The sequence below is a fragment of the Eleutherodactylus coqui genome, chromosome 6, assembly GCF_035609145.1.
Source record: "Eleutherodactylus coqui strain aEleCoq1 chromosome 6, aEleCoq1.hap1, whole genome shotgun sequence".
In the NCBI taxonomy this organism is placed as follows: Eukaryota; Metazoa; Chordata; class Amphibia; order Anura; family Eleutherodactylidae; genus Eleutherodactylus; species Eleutherodactylus coqui.
The window spans coordinates 172,604,684-172,630,266 of NC_089842.1; the positions used below are offsets into that span (position 1 = coordinate 172,604,684).

Genomic DNA, 25,583 nt, shown 5'->3' on the forward strand with positions numbered 1-25,583 from the left:
AGATTTATACAATTTTTTCAAACACTGTAATTTCAATACAAGTTATAGTAAAATTGGAACAAAAGTTTCTAAATATATTTTCTCCATAGATTGAAGTCCCTTACCACAAAATTTCAGGAAGGCGTTCTTTGAGAAAAAAATTCTTGACCTTTTACTGACAATAAAATAATGCACAATTAATGATACTGGCAGGTAATAGATAAATGTGGTGCTGGGGGAAATGTTATAAAGATGTGTTATATATTATAATATTTTATACATTTGTGTAATATAAATCTATTTTGATTTATCCCAACTCTGTGCAGGTACTAATCATCTGAATTTTGGCCAAGGTTAAATTGTTAGGCAGTAGTGTGTAGTTTCTCCTGAGTACTTTAACCCTTTCCAATGCAATTTGTATCCTGGTTTTGCTAGGGGGCTTACTCTTTTTCTGCCGTTATACAATGGCGCTATCTGCTGGCTAAAGCCAGTACTGCATGAGGTCACACGTTGGATAGGCTCTGACAGCAGAGAGGCTGGCAATATACAGTAAGAGAACCTCGACAGACGTCTACCATCATCGGAGCTGTACAGCCTTAAATCATAATGTCTTAAGATGTCAGACAGTGGATTGGAAAAGGTTAATAGGCTTGTGGGACACGAATATTGGTCTCACATATGCGTTCAGAAAAGGCAGCGCAGCATTTTACCGCGCTTTCAACCACACGTTACAGCGCTTGACAGCGTTCATATATTTCTTTCAAGTTCATAAGAAGAAGCCATTTTTGCTTGTGTTGCTTTTCCCGTTTCCTTTTCTCTGACCCTCTTACAGTCTTTTTCCCTTGCCATGATACGACTGATCTCATCACTTTCATATGTTCCAATGATTTTATCAATTGTTTCTTGGGACAAGAGTTTTCCTTTGCACGTTTTCATTCTCTGAGATAGTACACCATGCTTCACAAGTTTCCTACTTTGTTCACTAAGTATTTAGATGCACCGTATTCCTCCATTGTTCTTTCTATCCCAAATAAAGTCAAAGTAAGAATCATTATTTTTTCTTGGTATGAGCATTCCAAATTGAACTTTTCTTTTAATTTCTGATGTACACTTTCATGTGCTTTCAAGTCATCCAACTTTGTGCATTTGAAATTTTCATCTTCCTCATCAGGTGGATCAAATTGGACATCATAACTATGCTCTAATTTTGTTTTAAAAGAACTTGTAGCTTTCTGTAATGAAGATTTTGCTTTCATTTTCTTCTGTGATGCAGAAAGTCGTTTTCATCGAGAGAAAAGAAAAATGTGTTCAATGCAAGAAAGGTACTATCTGAGTTTGCATGTCTTTTTGTGGGGACTTAACCAAATCCAGTGTTGATGATGACAATGATGATCCAGCTTCAGATTTTTCTGCAGGTGTCGCTATGCCCGATACCCTGGGCTTATCCTCGGGTTGATGTTCTTCAGGTTGCAATTCTGTTTCATCCAAGGAAACTACTTTCTTATGACATGTTATGCATGTCATCTGTATTCCCATGTATCCACTATCATCTGGAAACACTTCAGTCGAGCTTATCACTTTCAGAGATTTTGTTCTGATACCATGGTTTTCAATTGGATTGCAGGAGGCAATTTATTTAGGCATTTATTGGCATGGCATGTGCAAATATCTTCCAGTTCTTCATAAGACTGTGTACTCGAGTGTGCAGTATTTCCTTTTCTTCAGCTTTTATCTTCCTTGCTACAGATTCTTTCTGGCATTGGCCTTCCATTGCATATAACTTGTATTCCTTCGTTCTTCTTTTTAATGCTTTGTCAGACCAAACTAAGCTTAAAACATTGGATGCTTCTTAACACTTTTGTTCTTGGTTACTGATACTCTGGGGTAAAACAACAGAAGAAGCAGAACCTTGCATATTGTGGAACAACCAAAGGTATCTTTCACAGTCAATTCCCATGACAATTGGCAATTTGAAGGATGGGTAAGGGGAATACCTTTTTACGCTTGTTGCTTGACCAAAGAGCTTACAGGATTATGGGGGGCAATCTTCATGTAAAATTCAGATGATTAGAAACTGCACAGAGTTGGGATAAATTGAGATAGATTTATACAGTAATACACAAATTTCAAACATTCCCCCCCCAGCACCATATTTATCTATCACCTGCCAGTATTATTAATTGTGCATTATTTTATTCTCAGTAAGAGTCCAATACTTTCTAGTAATGAACTAATGTGTAAATGTGTAAAATTGGAGATGGTCGGGTGCTATCCCTTGGGTGATTTGTCCTTGAATGACCCCCCAGTATTGCCTCCATACACAGTTAAGTTGCCCTTAGTAGTACTCCCGCACAGTAAAGATGACCCAGAAGTGCCCTGAAACACAGTAAACATGTCCCCAGTAGTGCCCCCAAACATAGTAAAGATGCCTTCAGTATTGCCCCATTAGGCCTCGTTCTGATAATTTACGGTGCGGTTTAATCACTAGCAGAACTCCAAGGCTGAGCCTCAGTTCTGCTGCGGATTTTCATGCCGATCTGCATGCGAATATAGCCCTAGTCAATAGTGTGAATTTGTATGTGGGTGCCCAAATTAATTTCCATGCAAAGAATTGATCCTTTTTTTTTTACCACAACATGGATTTCAAATTCACATGCGGAAAAATCTGCACTGTATGAACCATGCTGCTGATTTTCATAGCATTGATACATAGCATTTCAACTAGCCTTGCCTAGTTAGCTCTTAACTTATAACCTGTCCAACTGTGCAATGGAGAAGGCACTGCCCTGCTGGCTCAGCTCAGGACGGATGTAGGAGGAAAGAGCAGGCAACACCAGGGAGGTACATGCCCTGTGCCAAGTATCACATGTAGGGCATTGTGGGAATAGAGAAGAACAGAGCCTTGGACATGCGCCTGACTGCCTGGGACAACAGCGCTTCAAAACTGGGACTGTCCTGCTGGATCTGGGACTGTTGAAAGCTTTGTAATCCACCTCAAAGTAAAAAATGAAGCTACACTTCAAACATGTAAACTATACAGAGCGGTTTTTCTCTGCTAAAACAAATTCTGCGTATAGTCTGATTCTGCAGTCATGTACTACCTTCTTCCATCTGACCCCTCTTCTTGTAACCTACAGACAGAAGACCTTCAATGCTTATTTGTTAATCTTTCTAGATTGTCTGGAAGTTTTGTGTAAAAAGTGTATTTGACAGGAGCCATCAACAAACACACTGCCAAACTGAACACTTCCATTGCGTTGACCTAGATGTATACTTGATGAAGACGACTGCGAGAGAGATGGCCAGGGATGTAAGTGTGTCCAACAGTGTACTGAACAGTACTGTCCACCTTATGTAGATACTACACTCTGCTTCTTAATTCTGCCCCCGCATATTTTTATGACCCTGCTTTTTACACGGCTCTGTTATTTTTACGTCATATTTCCTTATTCTGAGTCTAAATACGTTCATCACATCTTTATGCTCCAATGCAAATCCAGCAAAGGTAGATCTAGTATCAATACAAGCCACCAGTGCTTCTACCACCAGCATTCCATAGGGAAACATGGCAGCCAGACTTCATTTCTGGAGCATAGCTCATTCGATTTAGACAATTTCTTTTAGCATGCAGTGGTTCATATACTGTATATCACATATGACTAAAGGGGTACAATAAAAGAGATACTGCAGGAATTTTTTCTCTAAGTAGGGTTATATTGTAGAGATGTTAGATGTTCTAAATACTAATACTTAATTCTAAACATCTTCACTACTAGCAAAAAACTAAATAAGAAGACAAGTTGTCCTTCATGTAAATTAGCAGCTGCCCAACACATTCCATGCCTGCCTATACAACGAATGTGATGACATAAGAACCTGAAACCTACTCTGCGGCAGTGCCGTCTTCGTTGTCAAGGTAATCCTGAAGTCTTTCCTCAAACCTGAATCGTAGAATTCGATTATGCACTCTAACTATCCGATTTATTTTCACTCCAGTGATCCCGAATGTTTTGAAGTTTGATGCGCAGAAGCGTGATAAAATCAGATCATAACAGGATTTGAACCTGCAGAAATTAAATGGAGAATGTGAGATTTCAAGAGACAGGAGATACTGAAGCGGAAACAAAAGACAAACAGTTGTGAAAATGTGACATTTGTGTAGATGGAAATTGGAAAATATGTTTGCCTCAGTCTATATACAGTACAATAAGGCGACATGTTTTCAATAAAACCTTCCATAAAGACGTGTGTACAGGCAATAATGATATATCCGCTCTCATACGAAATATATTGGGCCTCATGGCAATGTTGCCAGTAGTATCCGAGCAGATTCCAGAATCTCACCCTCTCATTCGAAGAGCTGAAATCTCTGCTGAATATCCACAGCCTATGGGTGGATTCAAATGACTGTATTTGTGCGCGTTTTTGCGTGCGCAATACACAGAGAATAGACCTCAGTGATTTCAATAGGTCCATTCACATTAACATTTTTTGTGCACGCATTACCCGCGCACACAAAAAAATGTTGATTGCATGCTCAATTTGCAAATGTGCCATCTTGAGTCAAACAAGCAGTGCCATCATGTCTCTGAGTCAACGTCTTACAGCAGAAACTCGCTCTTTCCTCCTACTCGCCACCTTCCTCTGTGTATTGACATCAGTCCTGGTAGCGCTAAAATTTTGCACATTTGTTCTGGCCACGTCTTTCCCGTACATGCAAAGTGCAGCGAGATATATAAACCTTCATTTTACCAGCAGCATTGCCCATGTGCTAGAAGATACGGCCGGAGGGATGTACAGTGCATTCACGAGGTTTGAGTGCTGCCGGGTCTGACGTCAATATACAGAGAGATGCGGCGAGCAGGCGGAGAGGCCAGATTTCGGCTGTGACGCACTCGGAGGAAAGATGACTTCACCTCTTTGCCTTACCTTGAGATAGAGGATTTGCATATTGAGAGCACAAATAAAATCTGAATTTCTGGTAATATTAAATGGCTTTTTGTGTACAACCATGTGTGTCCTGATTGAGTCATGCTCCATTACACTATGGCATGCGTTTAAACCTATTTTTCTGGTGATAGGTTCCCTTTAATTGCTCCTTCTGAAAAGCAGTATTTTTCTGAACTCGCACAATTGTAGATGCTTGGAAAAGTTCTGATGATCATATATATAAATTGGAACTTTGACAATAGATGTTCAATTGCTTAAAGTCCCACTTGACATTTGTCCTGTTGGTGTATATGATTACTTGCATTAGAACTTTGGCGATAATAACAGCTAATCTTCAGACGTTTCTAAAGCCAGACCTGAGGATTTCAGCTGACTTGCTTGTCAGCTTTAATATAAAAAAGGGTTACTGTAATAAAACTGTGCAACAGACTTGCCCTTATTTTGCAATTTGGTGAAAATTGATTTTCATTGCGGACCATGGGGACCATAACTGTATCATGTTGTTTGGGTGGAGGAGTGGTTGCAGTGTTTCTAAGGCTGCTCTCACATCTGCGCTGGAACCTTTGTTTGGAGGTTCCACCGCAGATCCTGCACGCAGGACTTTTTTTCCCGGAACAATGCCAAACAGCTGAGCGGGAACCAAACGGACCCCATTATAGTCATTGTGGTCCCTCTGGTTCCGTCTTAAGATGGATCCATTTGGCCAAGGGTTTCCTCTTTCATACTCCCATAATGGAGCAGCAAAACGGAATCCCCAATGCAAATGTGTAAGCAGCCTTACAAACTCGTCGATGACTCAACATGATTCATGATTCCTGTGTTCATGGTATATGTAAGCACCACCCATTAAATATTTATATAAACCCAGAGAAATCCTTTATGTAACGCATAATATACTGTAAAATAACTCTCACAATCGGATTTCTCCGCAAGAATACAGAGGAAGCTCATAAGTCCACATTAGACCATAGTTTTAACCCTTTCCAATCCACTGTCTGACATCTTCCTACATTCTGATTGAAGATTGTACAGCTATAATGTCATAAGACATTGACAGGGTATTCTTACCGTCTATTGCCGGCCACTCCGCTGTCAGAGCCTATCTGGTGCACACACTGGCTTAGCCAGCAGATGATACCAGTGTATAACAGCAAAAAGAGAAAACATTTTAGGAAACCCTGAATCCAAAATTGGATTGGAAAGGGTTAATATTGTCTGTCATGCTATTCTCAGATTGTATCATTTTAGTATCCAGATATATAATAATGTGTTTTCAACTAGCGTATATTCATTTTTATACTTATACAAATGCATCTGACTGGGTGCCTGTAGTTGTTTGTGGCTGCTTCCGATTGCCATTGTAACCCGGTCACATACACATGGATGGCTCTTCATGTGACCACCCACTTCATTTTGCGACCATGAAGCAAGCCATTCCTATGACAACCCGATCATGTAACCGTCACTGGCATATCAGAGGGACGTACACGTCATTGTGCACCCAGGTCAGGCAGCGGTGGTCGCTTCCGGGTGTGGAGCGCACACTTTTTCTGGTTGCGGCCATGATGGGGGCAGCTACAAATAGAAAGAAGTCCAGCATGCTGATCACTAAGAATTTATCTTTAAGTATAAATTTGTGGATTAAGTTGGAGTTTGAGTTTATTTCATGCGCTTGAGAAAGGGGTGATAGTTGACCCCGAAATGTGTTGCATGCCTGTCTCTGCATGTTTGTCAATTGATACCTTTTTAATAAACCTGTGAATATGTTGGCTAAACAACATCTGTCATAACTGGGGATACTGGATATGGCTTGTCAAATTGTGATGTTGGTTTGAGGTTTTCATGAACATCTTTTGGAGGTTTGGTGGCGACTATCTTGTATTGGCTACATCAATGTGTGAAGGCAAAGGAGGGGGTGTGATCACCCCATCATAATAATAAGTTCATGAGTTCTTAGAATTAATGATTGCTTCCCTACTATATTTATTCCACTGCCACCTGAGCACTCCCGGTTTTAATTTTCTTGTTAGATCTGCATAGAGCAGGAATTTCACCTTGATGTCATGGAGGGTGAGACCTGCTTCCAAGGGGGACCCCAGTGCTATGGTCCACTCATTGATGCAGATGTTGAAAAGTGTTCTCCAACAGGTTCAGGAATATGCCCAAGTGCCACACTGAGGTCCTTCTTATGAGAGCACATGTACACACTTTGTATAGATGTATAGTTCATTTCCCCCAGTGCAGGTAAGGAGCCTCATGTATGCAAGTGTGGGGACCGTGTGGCAGAAGTCTACCATGCTGTCCCATTGCTTTTAGTGGGATCGGCGCTGCTGCTGGTCCCATTGAAAGCAGTGGTTTCTGGCAACCCCCGCAGCATGATTTTCATCCCTAGCTGGTTCAAACAACAAGAAAGAAAAACTTTACTCAACTCTCCGCCGCTCAGACGCGTCCTCCGGCTGGCTCCCCTGCACTGCTGTCCAGCACTTTCAGCAGGTGGGGATTTAAAAATCCTCGCCTCCTGAAAGAGCTGTGTTGATTGGCTGAGCGTTAAGCCAATTACAGGCAGCGCTTGATGAATAGTGCTCAGCCAATCAGCACAGCCGTTTTCAGGAGGCGGGGATTTTTAAATCCCCGCCTGCTGAAAGTGCTGGACAGCAGTGCACGGTAGCCAGCCGGAGGATGCGTCTGAGCGGCGGAGAGGTGAGTAAAGTTTTTTTTTGTTCTTTGAAACAGCTAGGGATGATTTTCAGGGAAGGGCTTATATTTCAAGCCCTTCCCCGAAAATCATGCTGCGGGGTTGCCAGGAAACGACTGCTTTCAATGGGGCCGGCAGCAGAGCCGACCCCATTGAAAGAAATGGGATAGCGTTCTGGACTTTTGCCACAGCTGTCACAGCTGTGGCAGAAGTCCTCGGTATACTCCTATATGTTTTCAATGGGGCTAGCGCAGAGTTTTTCTTGCGCTGCGAGGGGAGTGTTTTCACTCACTCTCGCAGTGCAAGAAATAAAAACGCCAGTGAGTGTCCACCCTTAGAGTGACATGCTTCTGCTCCATACTCTGTGTCTTGCTGGTGAAAGCAGACTCACAAACAGCTGAACAGTTAGAGTTCCGAGTAGTGGACCCCAGTGAATCATTTTTATTGATGACCTATCTTCAACTATTGATAACCTATCCTGAAGATAGGTCATCAATAAAAATTGCCTGGAAACCCATTTTTACCCATAGCAGGTTACATACTAAAGAAGTGATCTCATTAGTTGTTATGTGCTCCTCTTACACTCTTTTCTACTAGTCTTTATTGATGAGGTCCAGTGGTTTAGTTAAAGGGTACTTAAAGTTTCAGAAAACTTCTGCTCCTTTGTTTTAGGGATCAATGGCGTCTCAGCATCCAGACCCTCACCGATCAAAATTTCTGGCACGTCACTATGACATATAGGAAGTTTTCTCAAAGTTCAGTTCCATTTTAAACACTGAAAAGGTCAACATTAAAAACTTCTCAACACAAACTTCGACAATAAAAGACGTCACTTATAACTTCTACATATACAACTTTCAGACCGACAATGCACAGACACAACGAATGGAAATATGCCAGTAATTATCTACAGTACGTAAAATAAAAGCTGTCATGAACTGAGCTTACCATGAATCTGATGGAGTGCCTTCTTCAAAGCGAACATTCCCTACGGTTTCAAGCTCTGTCTGTAAGAACTGGGCCAAAAGATCAAAGCTTTGTTCCGTCCTCGCAACTTCTTTCTCATGAAGAGAGTCTATCCTAATACATTAATAGGATAGAAGAAAGATAGACATGTACAGATTAACTTGTTCTCAAACTTCCTAGAGACCCTGTTTATACAGATAGTTTATACATGTTGCAATAGGCAAGTGTCAATACGTTATAGTATATGAAACAGCATTCAAGGTGCAAAATAAGTCCCTATTCCTCCAAAGACAGAAGGTCTTTGTCAAGCATACACATACATAAAAGTGTCTCATATATATAGTGACTCAAGGTAGAATTAGTCATATAGGCCCCTACCGAAATTGAATCCAATACACGTACATCATCACTGATCACCATAGCGTGCAAATCCAACATGGATCTAAATCTGTTAAAACAATAAAACCATACTTGTCCTTAACCCCCCCCCCCCCCCCCCCCCCGTTGATCCAGCGCTTCGGTCCTTCCGGTCTTTGTTTTAAAATGACTACCACCTGACTGCTGCAGCCAATCAAAGGCCACAGTGGTCAGGTGCTATTCTCCTGGTATCATAGCTCCAAGCATCTGAGTGATGATTCCAGGAAAACAGCAACTGATCACTGTGGCCTCTGATTGTATTTGAATGGCTACCACCTGACCACTGCAGCCAAAGACCAGGAGTACTGCAGGGTTGTAGTGCTGGATCTCTGGATTTAAGGGCGGAAAAGTTTGGTTGGTTTTATTGTTTTAATAGATTTGAGTTTTAAAAAATCATATGATAATCAGACAACCCTTTCATCTCCTTCACTGCTCTAGACCCCCAGGAATATTGACATTAAGCCCTTCACTGTCCTAGATCACCAGAAAAATCAACATTAGCCCTTTTACTGTCTTAGATCACCAGGAATATTGATACTTTTCTGGATGCTTTGTGGTCCTGTATATCTGGCTGCATTCTAACTCATTATCATTATTTGATATGGTTTTGTATTGTCTGCCTTTAGAACAAACAGTGTCCAGGTATCGAACTCCCTCAGTTACTAGCTACAAAGGCTTAGCGGGAACACTGCCTCTGAATGTAAACAGAAATTTCTAAATGCAAGCAAAAATATTGAAAATGATGAGAAACAGCAACACTGTATTTTAGAAAGTGGCAGAACTTTTCATTATTACGGGAATCACTTTTATCTGCTTATTACCAGAAAATTCTATTAATGAGTGAAAGCCACCTCTAGACACAACGATTATTGCTTAAAAAAAACTTTTGAGCGACTTTTGAGCGATAATCGTTGTGTGCTTTACATTGCAAGGTGATCGCTCAAATGTTGAGCGATCACCTTGCGCTCCCAGCGGAGGATGCAGAAGACAAGTAGGGCCACTTGCCTTTTGCATCCAGCTGTTCCCCGCTTGGAGCACCTGGCTGTTTTACGGCTGAGCGCAGGATGCAGAAGACAAACGGAGCCACTTGCCTTCTGCATCCAACTGTTTCCCGCTCGGAGCTCCCGACTGTTATACAGCCGAGCGCCCGAGCGGAGGATGCAGAAGACAAGCTGTATCCCGCTGTGAATTCCTGATAACTGATCGCTGATCTTTCAGCATGCTGTGATCAGTGACAGCTTAACGAAAACTGCACGGTGTCAGTGCAGTCAGACACAACGATTATCGCTAAAAAGTTGGCTTTGAGTGATTTTTGAGCGAAAATCGTTGCGTCTAAATCAGCCTTAACAACCAAGTTGTTATTTGCTTGCAACTGCTTTACATAACATACTCATCCATCTTCTCTGTCCAGAACTGTATTCGCTCCTTCAGGGTGCACAACTTTTGACATATCTGCTCTTTCAAGTCTGAGTCACTTCTGTTGCTTTCCTCCTTTTCTGATGAGTTAGATTCCGCAATAGCGCTCTGCTGTTGAATGTGATCATGAGGTTTGGAAATGTATTGTCGATACTTTTTTGATGCCTGTAGGTCTGATAGGTTCTCTTCTAGCTACACAGAACAGGAAAATAACATAAGGTATCATTATATGAAACATAGTTTGTAAGTTTGAAAATATCCAGTTCAGCCTATCATCCTGTAATGTTGATCCAGAAGTCAAAAAACCCCATGAGGTAGAAGCCAATTTTCTTCATCTTATTAGGGAAAAAAATTCCTTCTAGCAATCAGAATAACTTTGTGGATCAACAGCCCTTTTGAAGTAATTTAGAGAGTTCCATAGTCTCACTGCTCTTACAGTAAAGAACCCCCTTCTATGTTGGTGTGGAAACCTTCTTTCCTCTAGAAGTAGAAGATGCCCCTTGTTACAGTCACAGTCCTGGGTATAAATAGGTCATAAGAAACCTCTGCACTGACCTTTGAAATAGTTATACATAGTTATTAAGTCAACTCTCAGCTTACCCAATAATTGTCCTGTCGCCATATTTAGTGTTACTAAATATCTGGGAAAATGATATGCACATCACCACATTGATAGCGATGGAAAAGCAAGCTATGAGCTGACATAGAGTTATGCTATGGTTTATAAATATAAATTTATAGAGCATAAGTAATAGTAGATAAGTCAGTCCATGTGAGGCTCAGAGGCCGGCGCTGTCACTGAAATGAATGAAGCAACAGCACGCATGTGCAAACGGCGCTTCATTTACACAGTACCGTCAGGACCGTTCTTCTCAGGATCAGTGAGGGTCCCAGTAGTCAGATCCCACCAATCAGCAAGTTATTCCCTATCCTGTGAATAGGGGATAACTTTAGATTTTGGTACAACCACTTTTTAATGAAGTTACCCCTTAGTATCTAACGTATGAGTGCGGAGGAATAAAAATAGAAACTTTCTAATACAAGGGAAGTTTTAATTAGAAAATAATGTGATCACACTGACCCCCTTTACTTGTTAATTGATGTTTTAATACTTACAATTTTTCTGTGGAATATCAGTCGTTTAATTCTATCCTTTGGTGTCTGTTCCAATTTGATTTTCAGATCTTTCAGTTTTTCTAATTCTTCTCTCAGTTGTCTGCTGATGGTCTTCGCACGCATGTTATAGTACATCAGCTTTTTCATTACTGTAGACTATAAATGTATATTGGGAGGTCATTGTAGTCTTAAAGGAAACCACTACTGTCAGAGCAAGTCAAATAAGGACATCAGTACAATACTTTAATGGAGCACTACTAGTGGTACAATTACTGTACATCCATAATACAGCCCCCCAAAGTGTCAAACAGGGGCAGAAAATAAAAAAAAATCCCGGTTCTGTGGAGACTAGAGATGAGCGAGCATACTCGCTAAGGACAATTACTCGAGCGAGTATTGTCCTTAGCGAGTACCTGCCCGCTCAGAAGAAAAGATTCGGGTGCAGGCGTGGGTGAGCAGTGAGTTGCGGGAGTGAGCAGGGGGAGCGGGGGGAAGAGAGAGGGAGAGAGAGATCTCCCCTCCGTTCTCCCCTGCTCTCCCCTGCCACTCCGTGCCCCTCGCCGGCACCCAAATCTTTACTTCCAAGCGGGCAGGTACTCGCTAAGGACAATGCTCGTTTGAGTAATTGTCCTTAGCGAGTATGCTCGCTCATCTCTAGTGGAGACATGTCATGTATCATCTAAGGGTGGCTTCAGATGAGCATAAGCACAAAAACGCTGGCTCCTGCGCAACATATTGGCGCTGTGAAGGAGGTTTTTTTCTGCGCATGCCTGCGCAAATACTGTGTGCATTTGTGCAGGCACTGCTCATTGACATGGGTGGGGAAATCACCCCCGCTCTGATTTAAATGGCGATTAAGCCAATTTAGGTGCCAGTGTTCATGGATATGTGCAGTGTTTTGTACATACCTGCGTAACCCCAAAGACTCCTATAGGACTTTATTGTGCGAATTAGCATAAAAATAGAACATGTCACCTTTTGTATTTTTCACACGAGCAAAATGCATGCGCAAAACGCACAGTGAGAAGGAACTCATTGGAAACAATGGGTTCTATTCTCTGCGCAATGAAGCCACCCCGAGGAGTCCTGGGGTGTATGCTTTCTCAGCCCTCTGTTTGGCACTTCGAAGGTTGTTTAGTTGATGCAATTACTCTCACTAGTATGGTATATTGATGCTATAGCTTAAAGGTCAATCACAGCCACATAGTTCATTTCAGGAGTATGGATGTATTACAGCTGCTTTTTGTACAGTCATAATCTGCCTAACATAGCGTTACATAGAACCCCAATCTACCTCTGATTTCACATGGAGTCATGTCAGACAGGCATCCCCGATCAGTCTTCATATACACTGATTAGTCAATACCTTTTTATAAATGGTACCCCATGGAGCCTGGACAGCGGCAGAGAGCATGCGGATGCATATTAGTGAGCTGTACAGCCTCTGTGCAAAGGTCTTCGCTTAATATAAATATACTATTAGGTACAGTAAATGTTTTTTTTTGATGTCCCACCGGTCAGGGCACCTACTCTATTCTTTAAGTCTCTGGTCCCAGAAGCTGCTGTAGCAGTAACGTGCTGTTCATTGTTCACATGACCTCTATAAGAAATCACTGGCCTCAACGGTCATCTGTGCAAGAACGGCACATTACCACTGAGGTCAGAGATTGGCTACACTATCAGAAGGAAAGGTGCTTTTCCAAAAAATGATAATTTATTATTCAGATTCCCACGATCCAGCAAGAATCTGAATGATTATCATTCAATGTAAATACATGCACCGACTGAATGACGAACGAGAAGTCTTTAACTTCTTATTCGTCATTCAGTTTCTGCATGCAGAAATCTAAACAACATATTGTTCCGGGTAAACAGGCAGTCGCTCACTTATGAATAACCGTCTGCTTCCCGTGAATGGAGGCCAGCAGGGCAAAACGATCCCCGGCCCGCTCCACTGACAGTCACCACTGCACCTCCATTCAGTAAGCGATGCTCACTCCTGTGCAAAATGAACAAATATCGCTGGGATAGCCTGTTGGGCATCTGTTGCCCGACAGATTGTCCCGTGTAAAAACACCCAAATCTGAAACTTAACCTTTATTAAATAGATTAAAAACACAATAACCAAAATAACCACCTAAAATCACCGTATGCCACAGAATAGATACAAAAGCTACCAGGAAAGGCCAACAAAGATGGTCAGTTTATAATCAAGCAGGCACACAGAGGATCAATATTGGTCACAGAAAGATATCACTCAATATTATTACTCCAACTAGGTTAGAAGGAGATCTATTATGGCCCTAGCGCACCCTACTTCTCCTCTGCACCTAAATGGGGGACTCGCCCTGATAAGAGCCCTACATGCTGGGACCTCAAGCTAAAGTAACCCTGATACACACTAATACTAATAAAGGCAAACACCCCAAATAGAGGTACAGTAAATTTCACAAAATATATGTATTTAATTATTGTACTTGTAGTTTGGATGTTTGGCTTTATTTGTATCAGGGTTTAACAAAGTGACTTTCGGAAGGGGTTTCGGCACAAGCAGCTCTTAACAGGAAGAGTACCCCATTAAAGCACAGGGGAGAATTGTGTGCATTAGGGCCATAGAAGATCTCTTCTTAATCTAGTTTGAGTGATATTATAAAGGTATTTTTAACATCTTTCTGTGACCTATTATTGATCCCTTGACCTGGTTGATTATATACAGACCGTCTGTGCTGGCCCACCCTGTTGTCCTTTGTATCTGGTCGGTAATGTTTTTAGAGGGTTATTTCAGTTATTGCATTATTAGTCTATTTAATAAAGCTAAAGTTTTTTTCCTTTGCCTTTTTCAGTGATAGTATTGATTGATCAGTGGCAGGGATCTTCGATTCTGCGGCAGTGATATGTCAGTGATTGGCTACAGCAATCATGTGAATGCTGAACACCACGTTCATGTGAATGCTGTAGGAGTTTCCAGGACCAGAGCAGCTGGGACTGAGAGGGACATCTAACCGGTGAGTACTGAATAGTTTATTATTTTAGGCCATTCCTTGCATTTAGCCTCTTTTTTGTAATTCCCAGAAAACTCCTTTAAGCAGAAAAAAATATACAACTCTAACATTGGAGCAATCAATAAGACCTCGGAAAGTTGCTTAACTTCTTAAACTTACTTCTGCTAAATCCTTGATCTGTTTATGGGATACATCATATGCATCAAGTCTCTGCAGCTGTGGTATATGATATAACACATGTGTGGCATAATTACAGAAAAGGCAAACCGGGTTGGGACTGTAATGTGGATCTTTAAGGCCTAAATCCTTTAGGTTTGGCAGTCTTGATAAATTTGTAATCTCCTAAAAAATAAAACAGGGTTTAAAGCAATTCTGGATAAACCAATCCTGTACTAATATGAAAGACATACACAGGAATATGGTTGTGCAGGCTGCCTCAAAAGTGTGGAAACAACTGTATAGAATGAAAATTGACCTACAATGAAGAAAAATCACCGTGTTAACATGAGAATGAAGAAATTTACATTAAAATGAAGTCGATCAATGTTTTTCTGGTGAAATTCTCTGCCAGTTTGATATATCACTTATCTACCTTCCTGTTGGAAAAATTAGAGTTGAATCCAAGATGGCAGCATTCAAAATGGTGGTCATGTTTTTTATATGGCTTATCAGGTTTCCCTCTTCCCCTGCAGATTGTAATACAAAATTAGATCACCGTCTGCCAAACTGTTCTCATTCTATATGGACGTTTCCACACTTTTGAGACACCGTGTATAGCATATTTGAATCCTATTGAAAGGTACTGTACAGTTTTTTTTGAAAATTAGAAAGAGTACCTTTAAAATATGATGCAGACTTGTTGCCATTGACTTCTATCGTAACCCCCCCCCAAAAAAAAACCAGGATCTGAATGAATCATTTTTTCAACGGGACCATAAAAATAGCCGTCATTATGGCCTCATGTCTACGGTACACGCGGATTTTTCATGCAGATTTCCACAGCAGATGCTCTGCGAGTCGTCGTTAAATAGATTTTTTTATTGTCTGCGAGAGATCGCAGATTGCGTTTCTTTACTCGCGCGGATGCTCTGCAGACCATCCACGTGGAAAAAATCCCACCTTCCAGCCTTTCCCCCTACCTCCCTAATTGATTTTAACCTTCAAATCCACAATGCATCCGCAAATGTATTTACGGATGCACTGCGGATCATAAGCTCCCATAGAGATGAATGGAGCACATCCGTGCGTGAACCACTGTAAAATAGAGCATGCAGCAAATAATTATCCGCGAGTGGCATCCGCAAATTAAATAAAAACAAATCCACAGGTGGTAAATGAAGTGAGGACGCCCAATGCTTCCCTATTGGGGGCTTGAGTTGCGTATCTTACGCACGGGTGCCACGCTGGGATTCTGCAAATCATATCCGTCCGTGGACATTGGGCCTAATTCTGTGTCCTGTTGCATTCTCTTTTAAAGGTACAAGAACATGTTTTTTTCACAAAAAGACTGTACTTTTTAACGGAATGTAAAAAAGGAGTATTTACTATTTGTGACAGCACATTTTACAGATGATATGGGTGTTATACTCACGTGACTTTTAACTGTGCCCACATTGATTAGTTTTATGTTATACTGTAACATCTTAATCGCTGGGTCTATAGAAGCCTCTACATTTTAAGACTCCCTTGACGATCCCAGCTAGTACTAACCATATGGTGAATTCAGTGTGCTCTCCAGTCATCTGTAATTAAACAGTGGATTGCACATTTCACTCTGAGTAGTTTAAATGGGTATTCTGGCTTCAGCACATATTATTATAATTTCCCATCTATTTTCTTTATCAATTCCTCTCTAATTTCAAGATCCTTGCTTGCAATCCCCCAGTAGGATCCTTCATTCCTTACATCTAGTAGAATAAAATGTCCTGGTCACGTGATTAGACTTGTCTTGTAACAAGCCATGGACTTGTGTATCCATCACATGATCAGAGCAATTTTTCCCCCACTGTATGTAAACACTGAAGGTTCCTATTGAGTAAAAGCAAACAGAGATCTTGAAAACAGCAAGAAATTGATACAGGAAGTATATGGGAAATTGTTTAACTTTCATTACACAATGAATGAGCTAGATTTGGGGAAATCCGAATACCCCTTTAAGGTTCATACATACAGCTGTACGCTGTACTGTACAGATCTGTAATACGGTGCTCATAGACTGCTATGGGCCTATACTGCACCTCCATGTACCTTTTATTTTTTATCGAGGCTCACAGATTTTTTTTCTCAATGATCCGTATAGAATCCCTGAGTAAAATGACTAAAGCCTGTTCCATCACATGCTGGCAGAATTCAGTGTCTTATGGTATTACAACACAGATCCACCCAAAGTGCTTATGGGTCCATCATGCTCCATGAGTCACCATATAGACCTCATGCACATTGCTTTAGCAAAACTTCTCTGTTTGTTAACTACGCTATTCTATACTCCACATGAAGCAGAAACAAATGTAAACTTTGTAAAATGAACACCAAAGAGGTGTCCGTTTCACAATAGAAGTGAATGGTTCTTTTTTTTCCACCACAACGCTGTTTTCAGCAGTTGTCATGGGACCCCAAAGTGGAATCCCACAGCGTGTACAATAACATTGTGTGAATGCTCCCTTACGGTTTGATGGATTTTTAAAAAATATTTAGTCCTTATTTTAAGAGAAAGTGAAGCAATATTTTGCCTTTTTTCTTCTTCAGATGGATCCAAATTACATATCACATCAGTATAGTAGCTTGTGTGGAGAAGTAATAACCATTTTAATATTAAAATAACTTTCAAATGTTCACACTTACCTTAAAAGATGATATTTTGTTACCAGACAGATTTAATCGCTCCAGATGAACATTTGGATCCAAGCAGATCCCTGAAAAATTGAAATCAAATACAAGTAAGACAATTTTAACATAACTCCATCACAACACTAAAGTAGGGACAGTTCTGCCACTTATGTCATGATAACTACTAGGTTGCAACAATATTAGTGTCAAATAGACATTAATATGTATGGTATATCATCAACCCCTTTTAATTTACACTTAAAGGGATTCTGGCATCAGGTACATGCTGCCCGAACCACAGGCAGCATGAACCCAGGATGGGGATGTCTATTGTAGCGATGGGTGTTTTATTCTGAAAAGCTGTTTCTGACTCAGGGCTAAGCTTATTGGAACGTACCCCGCTGGCTTCCCCCCTCCCGATGCATGAAGACTGAACGTGATCTCCCCTTTTGTGTATTGGGAGAGACTTGTCAGTCTTCATGCAGCGGGTCAGGAGAGGCCAGAGTGGCCCACCACTGGGACTCAGAGCTCAGCCCCTAGTCAAATTCGAAATCCACAGGGTCAATAGGCATGCCTGTCCCAGGTTCATGCTGCATATGGTTTGGGCAGCATGAAACTGATGACAGAATCCCTTTAAGGAGCTTTTGTATTACTGAGGCAACTAATGTGACTAATATGGCGCCCCTGTAGACCCCATTCTAGTTGCAATGTTATCAAACAAGGATGTGGAAAATCTACCTGAAAAGGGGGATGCTGGTAACAAGACCTCCTTTCATAGGTGGTTAGGAATGTGTTGGTGTAAAGCAACACCTAAAGTGCCTGATTAGCCCCAAAGACCCTGCTCCCTATGTACGAGGCTGCTTGCATACAGCCCTGCAAACTGATTTTGTGATCATATGCACAGTAGCACCTATTAATCCAGAGCTTTAGTCTATTACTCTTCTGCTACTGGTAGGATTAAAAGGATTGTGTGATTACAGCTAGAAAGGTAATTGAGAAGACCATGGAACAGTGTTTTCACATACCTATTGAGTGTATTAAGTTCCCAGCCAGATTAAGCTCTTTAAGACTCAGCAGTGTATCCAATCCCTTGAAATAAAAAAAAATAAGAACAGCAGAGATAATGTAAATGAAATTCTAGCAGATTATAAATCTAGTACATGATTTATCATTTTAATATTGAAGAAATCAATGAACATACAATAAGTATCCCATATGGAATATAGTGCTAGTACTATAAATGGTATGGTGCTACTATTATATAATGTCATAAAAGTGATTCAAAGGATTCATACTGTAGTATAACTTAATGCATACCAGAGGTATCAAAAAGTTTTCTAAAATATAACAGGTTCTCCTTACCCTCTCATTTGATGCTGTTTGTGCTCTGCTTTATGCATGTAAATTCTGGTTTTCAGGTGGTCTTTCCCATTTTTGTGTTGACCTGCTGCTTGCAATCCACTTTCACGCTGGGGGCATTTAGCATATCTACCATGCTGCCAGTAGTTCCCTGTCCTGTAATTCCTTTCCCTCACTTCCCATACTGTACTGCACAGTCTGTGATCCAATCAGCAGGGGGCCAATATCTGTATGCCTTTCCCTCTGCTCTTCCAGAAGGATTCAGGCATTCTGGCCAAATGGTGAGTAAACCCAATATATGATATACACTTGCATACACACACCCCCAGGAGAGGCAGAGATTGTGGAGTTCGTTATTACAGTGTCTACAGATCTGTCAGCCTGTAGCCTCTGAACGCCCCTGTGAAGATAGCTCCTGCCTCCATTGCTAAAGAAATATCCCTGTGTCCTTGTCACTACAAAAGCTCTGTACCTAACAACAGAGAGTGAATTGCAGAGAAGCTGTATGGGAGACCCCTAGTGGCAGCCACTTCAAATGTGAATTGCAGTGGTATAGCAACACAAAATTTAATGCAAGTATATCACAAAAATGATGAGACTAACACAAGCTAGTAGAAGTTTTCTGAAACGTTAATGCCCCTTTAACTTAAATTGATGTTTTCATTCAGTATTGGATGCAATCTTAAAAGCAGCCCTACAATGCAAAGACCAAGTTCAAAAACCATCTGTTACCAAACAAGCCCATGATCAAATATATGTAGTTCCATAATACTGCAAATACAAGTCTTCATGTTCACACCAAATAGCTTCTGTCAAATACAGTACTACAATCCTGGTGCATCTTGTTCTCCCATGTAATACGTATATGAACCTGAGAAGCCTTCTTGGCCAGGCTGATGTGTCAAGAGGGCTCAAGTGAAAGTGACTTCCACAGGAGAGAAAATTAGCTTCTTGGCACATCTGACTGCCCAAGAGGGATCAGTCAGCATCACCTGCATACTGCACTGGAAAACAAAAAAACTGCTTGTTTGGACTCCTGTTTACTTATACTGTAGCTTGTTAGCCTGCCTGTCCACGGACGAGTTTGCATTTCCCCGCGGCACTAATTAGGCGGGGAACGCAGTGAAAGCTCTCCATAGAGTTGCTATGGAGAGCGCAGCCACCCTGTCCACAAGCGGAGAATCATTGCGATTCTCCGCTCGTGGCCAGCAAATAGCAGCATGCTGCGATTTTGCCGCTATTCTCCGCGGTCCTCTGCAGTCAGCCTATCTGTCAGATAGGCTGCCCAGCGGAGATCCGTCTGCCGGCCCCTGCTCCAGGGCGGTGGCTCCCACGGCGGATCTCCACAGCGGGATACCGCTACGCCCGTGGACGGGCAGCCTTAAGGTATCGCCAACACACCCTAACATTTGGAGCTCTGTGTGGTAACAGATGCTGTTTATTTATCTTACACTGGGACCCATCATTTCCCAAAAGCTAAAATCAGTGCTGATACACTACACCAGAAAGATCTGCATGAGATACTGTAAATTAGAGGCAGTGTCTTAAAGCAAAATTCTGTCCTTGGTATGGAGGGAGATGGGGGTATATTACCTGCAGTTGTTCTTCTCTGTCATCCCTTTGATCCACTGGTTCTGGGTCCTGTTTTCCTTTGTCCAACATAATCTTCAGACTACCTAATACCCACAGTAGTGTTAGACTACTAATCCACTATACCTGCTTTCTGATTGGCCAGAACTGCTCATGTGCTTAGTACTGACCAATCAGAGAGCAATGCATAGTGCGCATTAGATAGCTAGGAAATTGCTGTGGCCATCTCAGACGGCAGCCTAAAACCAGCAGATTGGAAAGACGGCAGAGAAGAACAATTGTAGGGAAAATAGCCCCCTACCACTCCGGTCACAGGACAGAATTTTGTTCCAGAACAGGAGGGCCAAATTATGCTACTGCTATAAGATCAGCTCTTGTCATATGTTTAAAGAGTTGCTTTGTGCACTTACCTCTATTACATCAATTTCATTATCATTTAGCCAAACTACTTCTAATTTGTTCAGGTTTTCCAAACTCTCAATAGTAGTAATGCTGTTATGATAAAGGAACAGTTTTTTCAAATGCTGACAGTCTTGAAGTCCTTCGATTCTCTATAAAATAAAATTAAGAAATACATAATGTCTGGTAAGATTATTTTGATGTCATTCTGTTTCCCTTTTTTTTGCAATTATGACGTTACTTTATTGACATGGAAAAATATTGCATTATTTTCTCTACAAATGACGATCCTCACTAGCAATTAAGAGGTTTTCCTGGAACTGACACTTAACACCAATCACATGTCCCCCATTTGAACGGAGTGGTGCTCGAGTATGTGACCGTCCATGGGGCTGAAGATAGCCAAGCGCTGCAGTAGGCCATCTCTGTCCATTGCATAGACTTGGAATGGAGCTGCAGTATGATGCTTGCCCATTGCTCCATCATTGTACCATATTTTGATCTACAGATGACTAATGGAGAGAAACTTACTGTTAACAGGCACTCTGTAACCCACAGTTCTTCAAGTAGCGGGCATGATTTTAGGTTGCAAATGCGTTCTATACTTTGTCCGACTAAGGTTAAATTGGTAAGATTTGGAAAGTAAAAGAGTCCCACCATCTTGGGGAAGCCAGAGAAGAACATTTCAAGAGTTTTCGTTGCTGGCCCATCTTGTCTAATCCTGTCATAATTGACCCCATTGCACAGGCACTACAAAAGAAAACACCATTATTAGCAACAAGTATATATATGTACAATACACATGAATTATTTAAAAAAAAAGCATTCTGAATTAGCAATCACGTTGTCTAAATCATGTCCTGTCCTACCTATTTGCTACTTTCTGCACTTTGGATGGATGTAATATGGCTGCATGTTAGAGTCTGTATTATGGATGCAACATTTTTTTCCTGAGAGGGCCGAACTTCAGTGACCATAAAATATTTTGGTAATTTGTGTTTGATCCAGTAGCAACATATGGGGTCAAGGTGTTGCAGCCGTAACACACAAAAAATGTGGCAGTTTTATAGTCTTCGGAAATAGGCTTAAAGAGGTTTTCCATGCAATTTTTATTGACACCTGCCTAGCGGTCACATTGGACTCAGACCTTTTCTTCATCCCCCACATCCAATCTCTGGTCCGAACCCGCCCCCCGCATCTTAGGAATATTGCAAACATTTGTCCGTTCGTGACCACAGACACGTTAAAGACAGTAGTTGTTACCCTCATCCATTCCAGACTCTATTACTGCAACTCACTGCTAATTGGACTACTCCGCACCAGACTCTCCCCTCTCCAATCCATACTAAATGCAGCAACTAGACTCATCTTTCTATCCAGCCACTTCTCAGATGCCTCTGCACTATGCCAGTCGCTGCCCATGTATTACAGAACTCAATCCAAACTCATCACCCTCACTCATAGAGCTCTCCATGCCGCCGTGCCACCATACATCACCCACATGCACCGCTCTGCCAACGCGGTCAAACTAGACGTCCCACTCATATAAACCTCACACGCTTGCCTCCAGAACCTCACCAGAGCAGCACCGACCCTATGGAACGCCCTACCCCAGAATATTTGGATTATCCCTGATGCACGGAATTTCAGACATGCCCTAAAGACTCACCTCTTCAAAGAAGCATACCAACTCTCCTGAGTTAGTCCCCCACTCTCAAATTACACCCATCATGTACAATCCCTGTCCCCATACCTCCGGTACCACCCCACCTTGTCCTGATTGAGCTCCCTCATGCTTTGAAAAGCACTGCAGAATAAGTTGGCACTATACAAATAAAGATTATTATTATTGATGACCTATCTTTGATTTTAATAAGAGCTGTGTGTGCAATTACCAACGCCGACCACTACATAGGCGCCGGAGCTCTAGGTGGATTTGTTGCAGATTCCACACCACAAATTCATGACAAATTATAGTCCATGTGGAACTATAAAACTTTGAAAACCCCATTCACATGTAGTGGATTTTTCCACTACAGATTTGAGGATATTCTGTAGATTTTACTTATGCTGCAGATATGGCACAAATTTTACCCTTTGCCAATGAAGACACTAGTGTCATGTTCACATTAGTTTCCATTGAATCTTCAACTGTACAATAAGAAATGATAAACTGTGATATATACTTACCAATTCTTTAATTATTTCTTCAGAATTCAAGACATCAATAGAAACCATTTTCTCCCCACCAGCGTATAAAGAGCCTCGCAATTCTATGTCCCTAAAATAAAATAAAAATAGGAATCATTTAGTGTGAAGGGAACATTACAGATACTGAAGCTGTGTAACTATTAAAGTGAGTCCATAGAGAAAACCAATGCAGGCAGACGAGGTTGGGATGGGACACAGCATGTAAACCTAAGTCTACATGCACACGAGCGTGAATCTCGCACGAATTTCAGAGTCATGCAAATGAGCGATTTTACTTTTCCTTACAGCAATGCTTCAAGGTAAAAAAAAATCACTGCATGTCATCACTCATTGCTTTTAGTGGGACAGTCAAACACTTGTGAGTGTGATGTGATGCTTGCTTCCCATTGAAATTAATGGTAAGCATTTTCCGATCCTCCGAAATGAGTGAAATAAGCGCCAAAGGATCGCAATTTCTGAGAAGTGATGAGAGGCTTTTTTGCATGAAAAATGACTGACCACCGCGGGAAAAATGCACGTTGCCAAGTGCGATATTGGACCGGGTTTCTCAGCCGATATCAATCTTACCTGTGTGAAGGTAGCCTTACGCTTAGGATTCATTCACATCTTTACTGGAGTCTCCATTAGGAGCTTCTATCATAGAAACCGTAAAGAAGCTGTACAGCATGCTGCGCTATTTTTTTCTGGTGGAATGATAGACTCTAATGGGCCCTTATACACGGGACAATCATCGTTCAGAATCGTTCAACGATAACCGTCCCGTGTAAACGCATGCAACGACTGAAAGAGAGTTGTTCAGTTTTTGCATGTAGAAAACTGAAGGATGCGCCGTTGAGTGTAAGCAGCAGTCGGTTACTTCTGAACAACTGTCTGCTTACCATGAATGGAGGTGGTCGAGGGAGAACACTCTGCGGTCACCACGGCTCCACACCGGCGGCTCTTTCAGCGATACCCACTCCTGTGTAAGAGCAGAGCAGCAGGCATCGTTCACCCGACAGCTCGTCCCGTGTAAATGGACCTTAACACAGAAACCCAACGGACCCAATTATAGTCAATGTAGCCCGCTGGACCCGGCTGTTATGCATCGTGTGATGAATCTGTTACCAGTTATATGAATTCCTTTTTTGCTGCTCCTATCACAGAACAGAAAAAGGAATTAATGGCGCAAATGTGAGTTTAAAGGGCTGGCACCAAGAACAACTTTTAATCCCTATACACAGGATTGGGGATAATAGTCTGACCAGTCCGAGTTTTGTGCTTGGAACTTTTTATCTTGCCCATAGGAAATAATGGTTGAGTTTTCTGCAGAATCACGGAAGAATAGGACATGCTGCAGTTCTTCTGTTTTACAGCGTTGCTGCAAGAGAGAAACTGCACGTCAATGGGCTCATGTAAAATAATGGGCTTTATTTCCATGCAAGTTAAGTGGGTCTCGCAACACCCAAAACTCGCACGACAAAAATGCTGTGTAAATAAGCCTTACAGGTATGTTCACACGAGAAATTAGCTATGGAATTTTCCATGTCAATTCAGCCTCTACAAACCATGGCAAAATCCACATTTTTTAATGTGTTATTTGCTGCAGATCCGCACATGTCCCTTATTGATACAGAAACCCGTGTGACATTCCGCATGTGGATTTTGCCTGTTGACAGGGCTAAATCCACGTGCAGATATGCGGCAAAAAAACATGTCAAATAGATGCAGATTTTCCCAAGGATTTTAAAGGGAAAACGAATGCTGAAAATTCTCTGCCGTATGATAATGTCCCAAGGGTGCGTTCACACAGGGCGATTTTCACGTGCAATATCTGACCAACGCAATATGGTCAGATATCATGCGTGAATATTGCCCGTGTGAACGCACCTTAAACCAAATCTGCTCTGTCTGTGCGGCATACAGTTTTCATAATGTGTGTGTGCAGACATACCCACTGCTGGTAATGCATGGGGCACATGCCATCTGACTGCGGTTGTGGGAAGAGAGAAGGCAGAAGATAACATAGTGTGTAATTACTGGCAGTTGCTGCAGCTCCTCGCTCCTCTCGCTGATAATAAAGCATGGTGACAGGTACAGAGCATTCTGCTGCTGGTCTTACACTAGTGGCCTGCATCCCTCCAGACTTTGAAGCCGCAGTACAGCCGGTTGGACACCAGGTGGCTATGTGACTGCACTAAAAATAACCACACAAAGCTTCTCAGTAGACTCAATGAACATCAGGTTGACTTAAATGGAGCAGCGCTGATCAGAATGACCACAAAATGGCCATTGTCACCAACAACAAAATGCAGCAGGAATGTGTAAGGACCGTGTACGGAGCAGCACGATGGTATGTGCCCTAACACCACAATAGGAGAAACGGCTGCAAACAAGGGAGACTCCAGACTATGTCGGACTACAGGTTCTGGGGCAAAGATCAATGCCAATAGGGCTCCGCCAGCTGGGTACAGGTCTCACATAACCTGAGTGCTCTCACCCACACCAGAAGTATTCCTCAGTGAATGCAGCAGTGTATGCATGACCGGCGCTCCGTTCACTGTCTATGCAGGCTGCCGAGTGATGTGCCGCTACACAAGTCACACATAGGTGAATGGAGCGGAGGTCGCACATACGCACCGCTGCTCTATTCACTAAGGGGGACTCGTTGGAGGTCCAAC

At 41.8% G+C, this 25,583-nt stretch overlaps 1 protein-coding gene across 1 annotated transcript in view; it reads right to left on the bottom strand.

Annotated features, from left to right (window-relative positions):
- Positions 1–25,583, bottom strand: part of LRRC9 (leucine rich repeat containing 9) — a 97,667-nt gene that overhangs the window by 65,108 nt on the left and 6,976 nt on the right. Inside the window, exons 2-11 of the mRNA XM_066608216.1 lie at positions 22,906–22,996; positions 21,247–21,465; positions 20,727–20,867; positions 18,393–18,456; positions 17,383–17,453; positions 14,701–14,883; positions 11,540–11,695; positions 10,398–10,615; positions 8,573–8,704; positions 3,867–4,043 (exon numbers count right to left, since the gene is read on the bottom strand). Coding sequence (XP_066464313.1) covers positions 3,867–4,043; positions 8,573–8,704; positions 10,398–10,615; positions 11,540–11,695; positions 14,701–14,883; positions 17,383–17,453; positions 18,393–18,456; positions 20,727–20,867; positions 21,247–21,465; positions 22,906–22,953 — 1,409 coding nt within the window. The 5' untranslated portion in view covers positions 22,954–22,996. The remainder of the gene's footprint in view (positions 1–3,866; positions 4,044–8,572; positions 8,705–10,397; positions 10,616–11,539; positions 11,696–14,700; positions 14,884–17,382; positions 17,454–18,392; positions 18,457–20,726; positions 20,868–21,246; positions 21,466–22,905; positions 22,997–25,583) is intronic.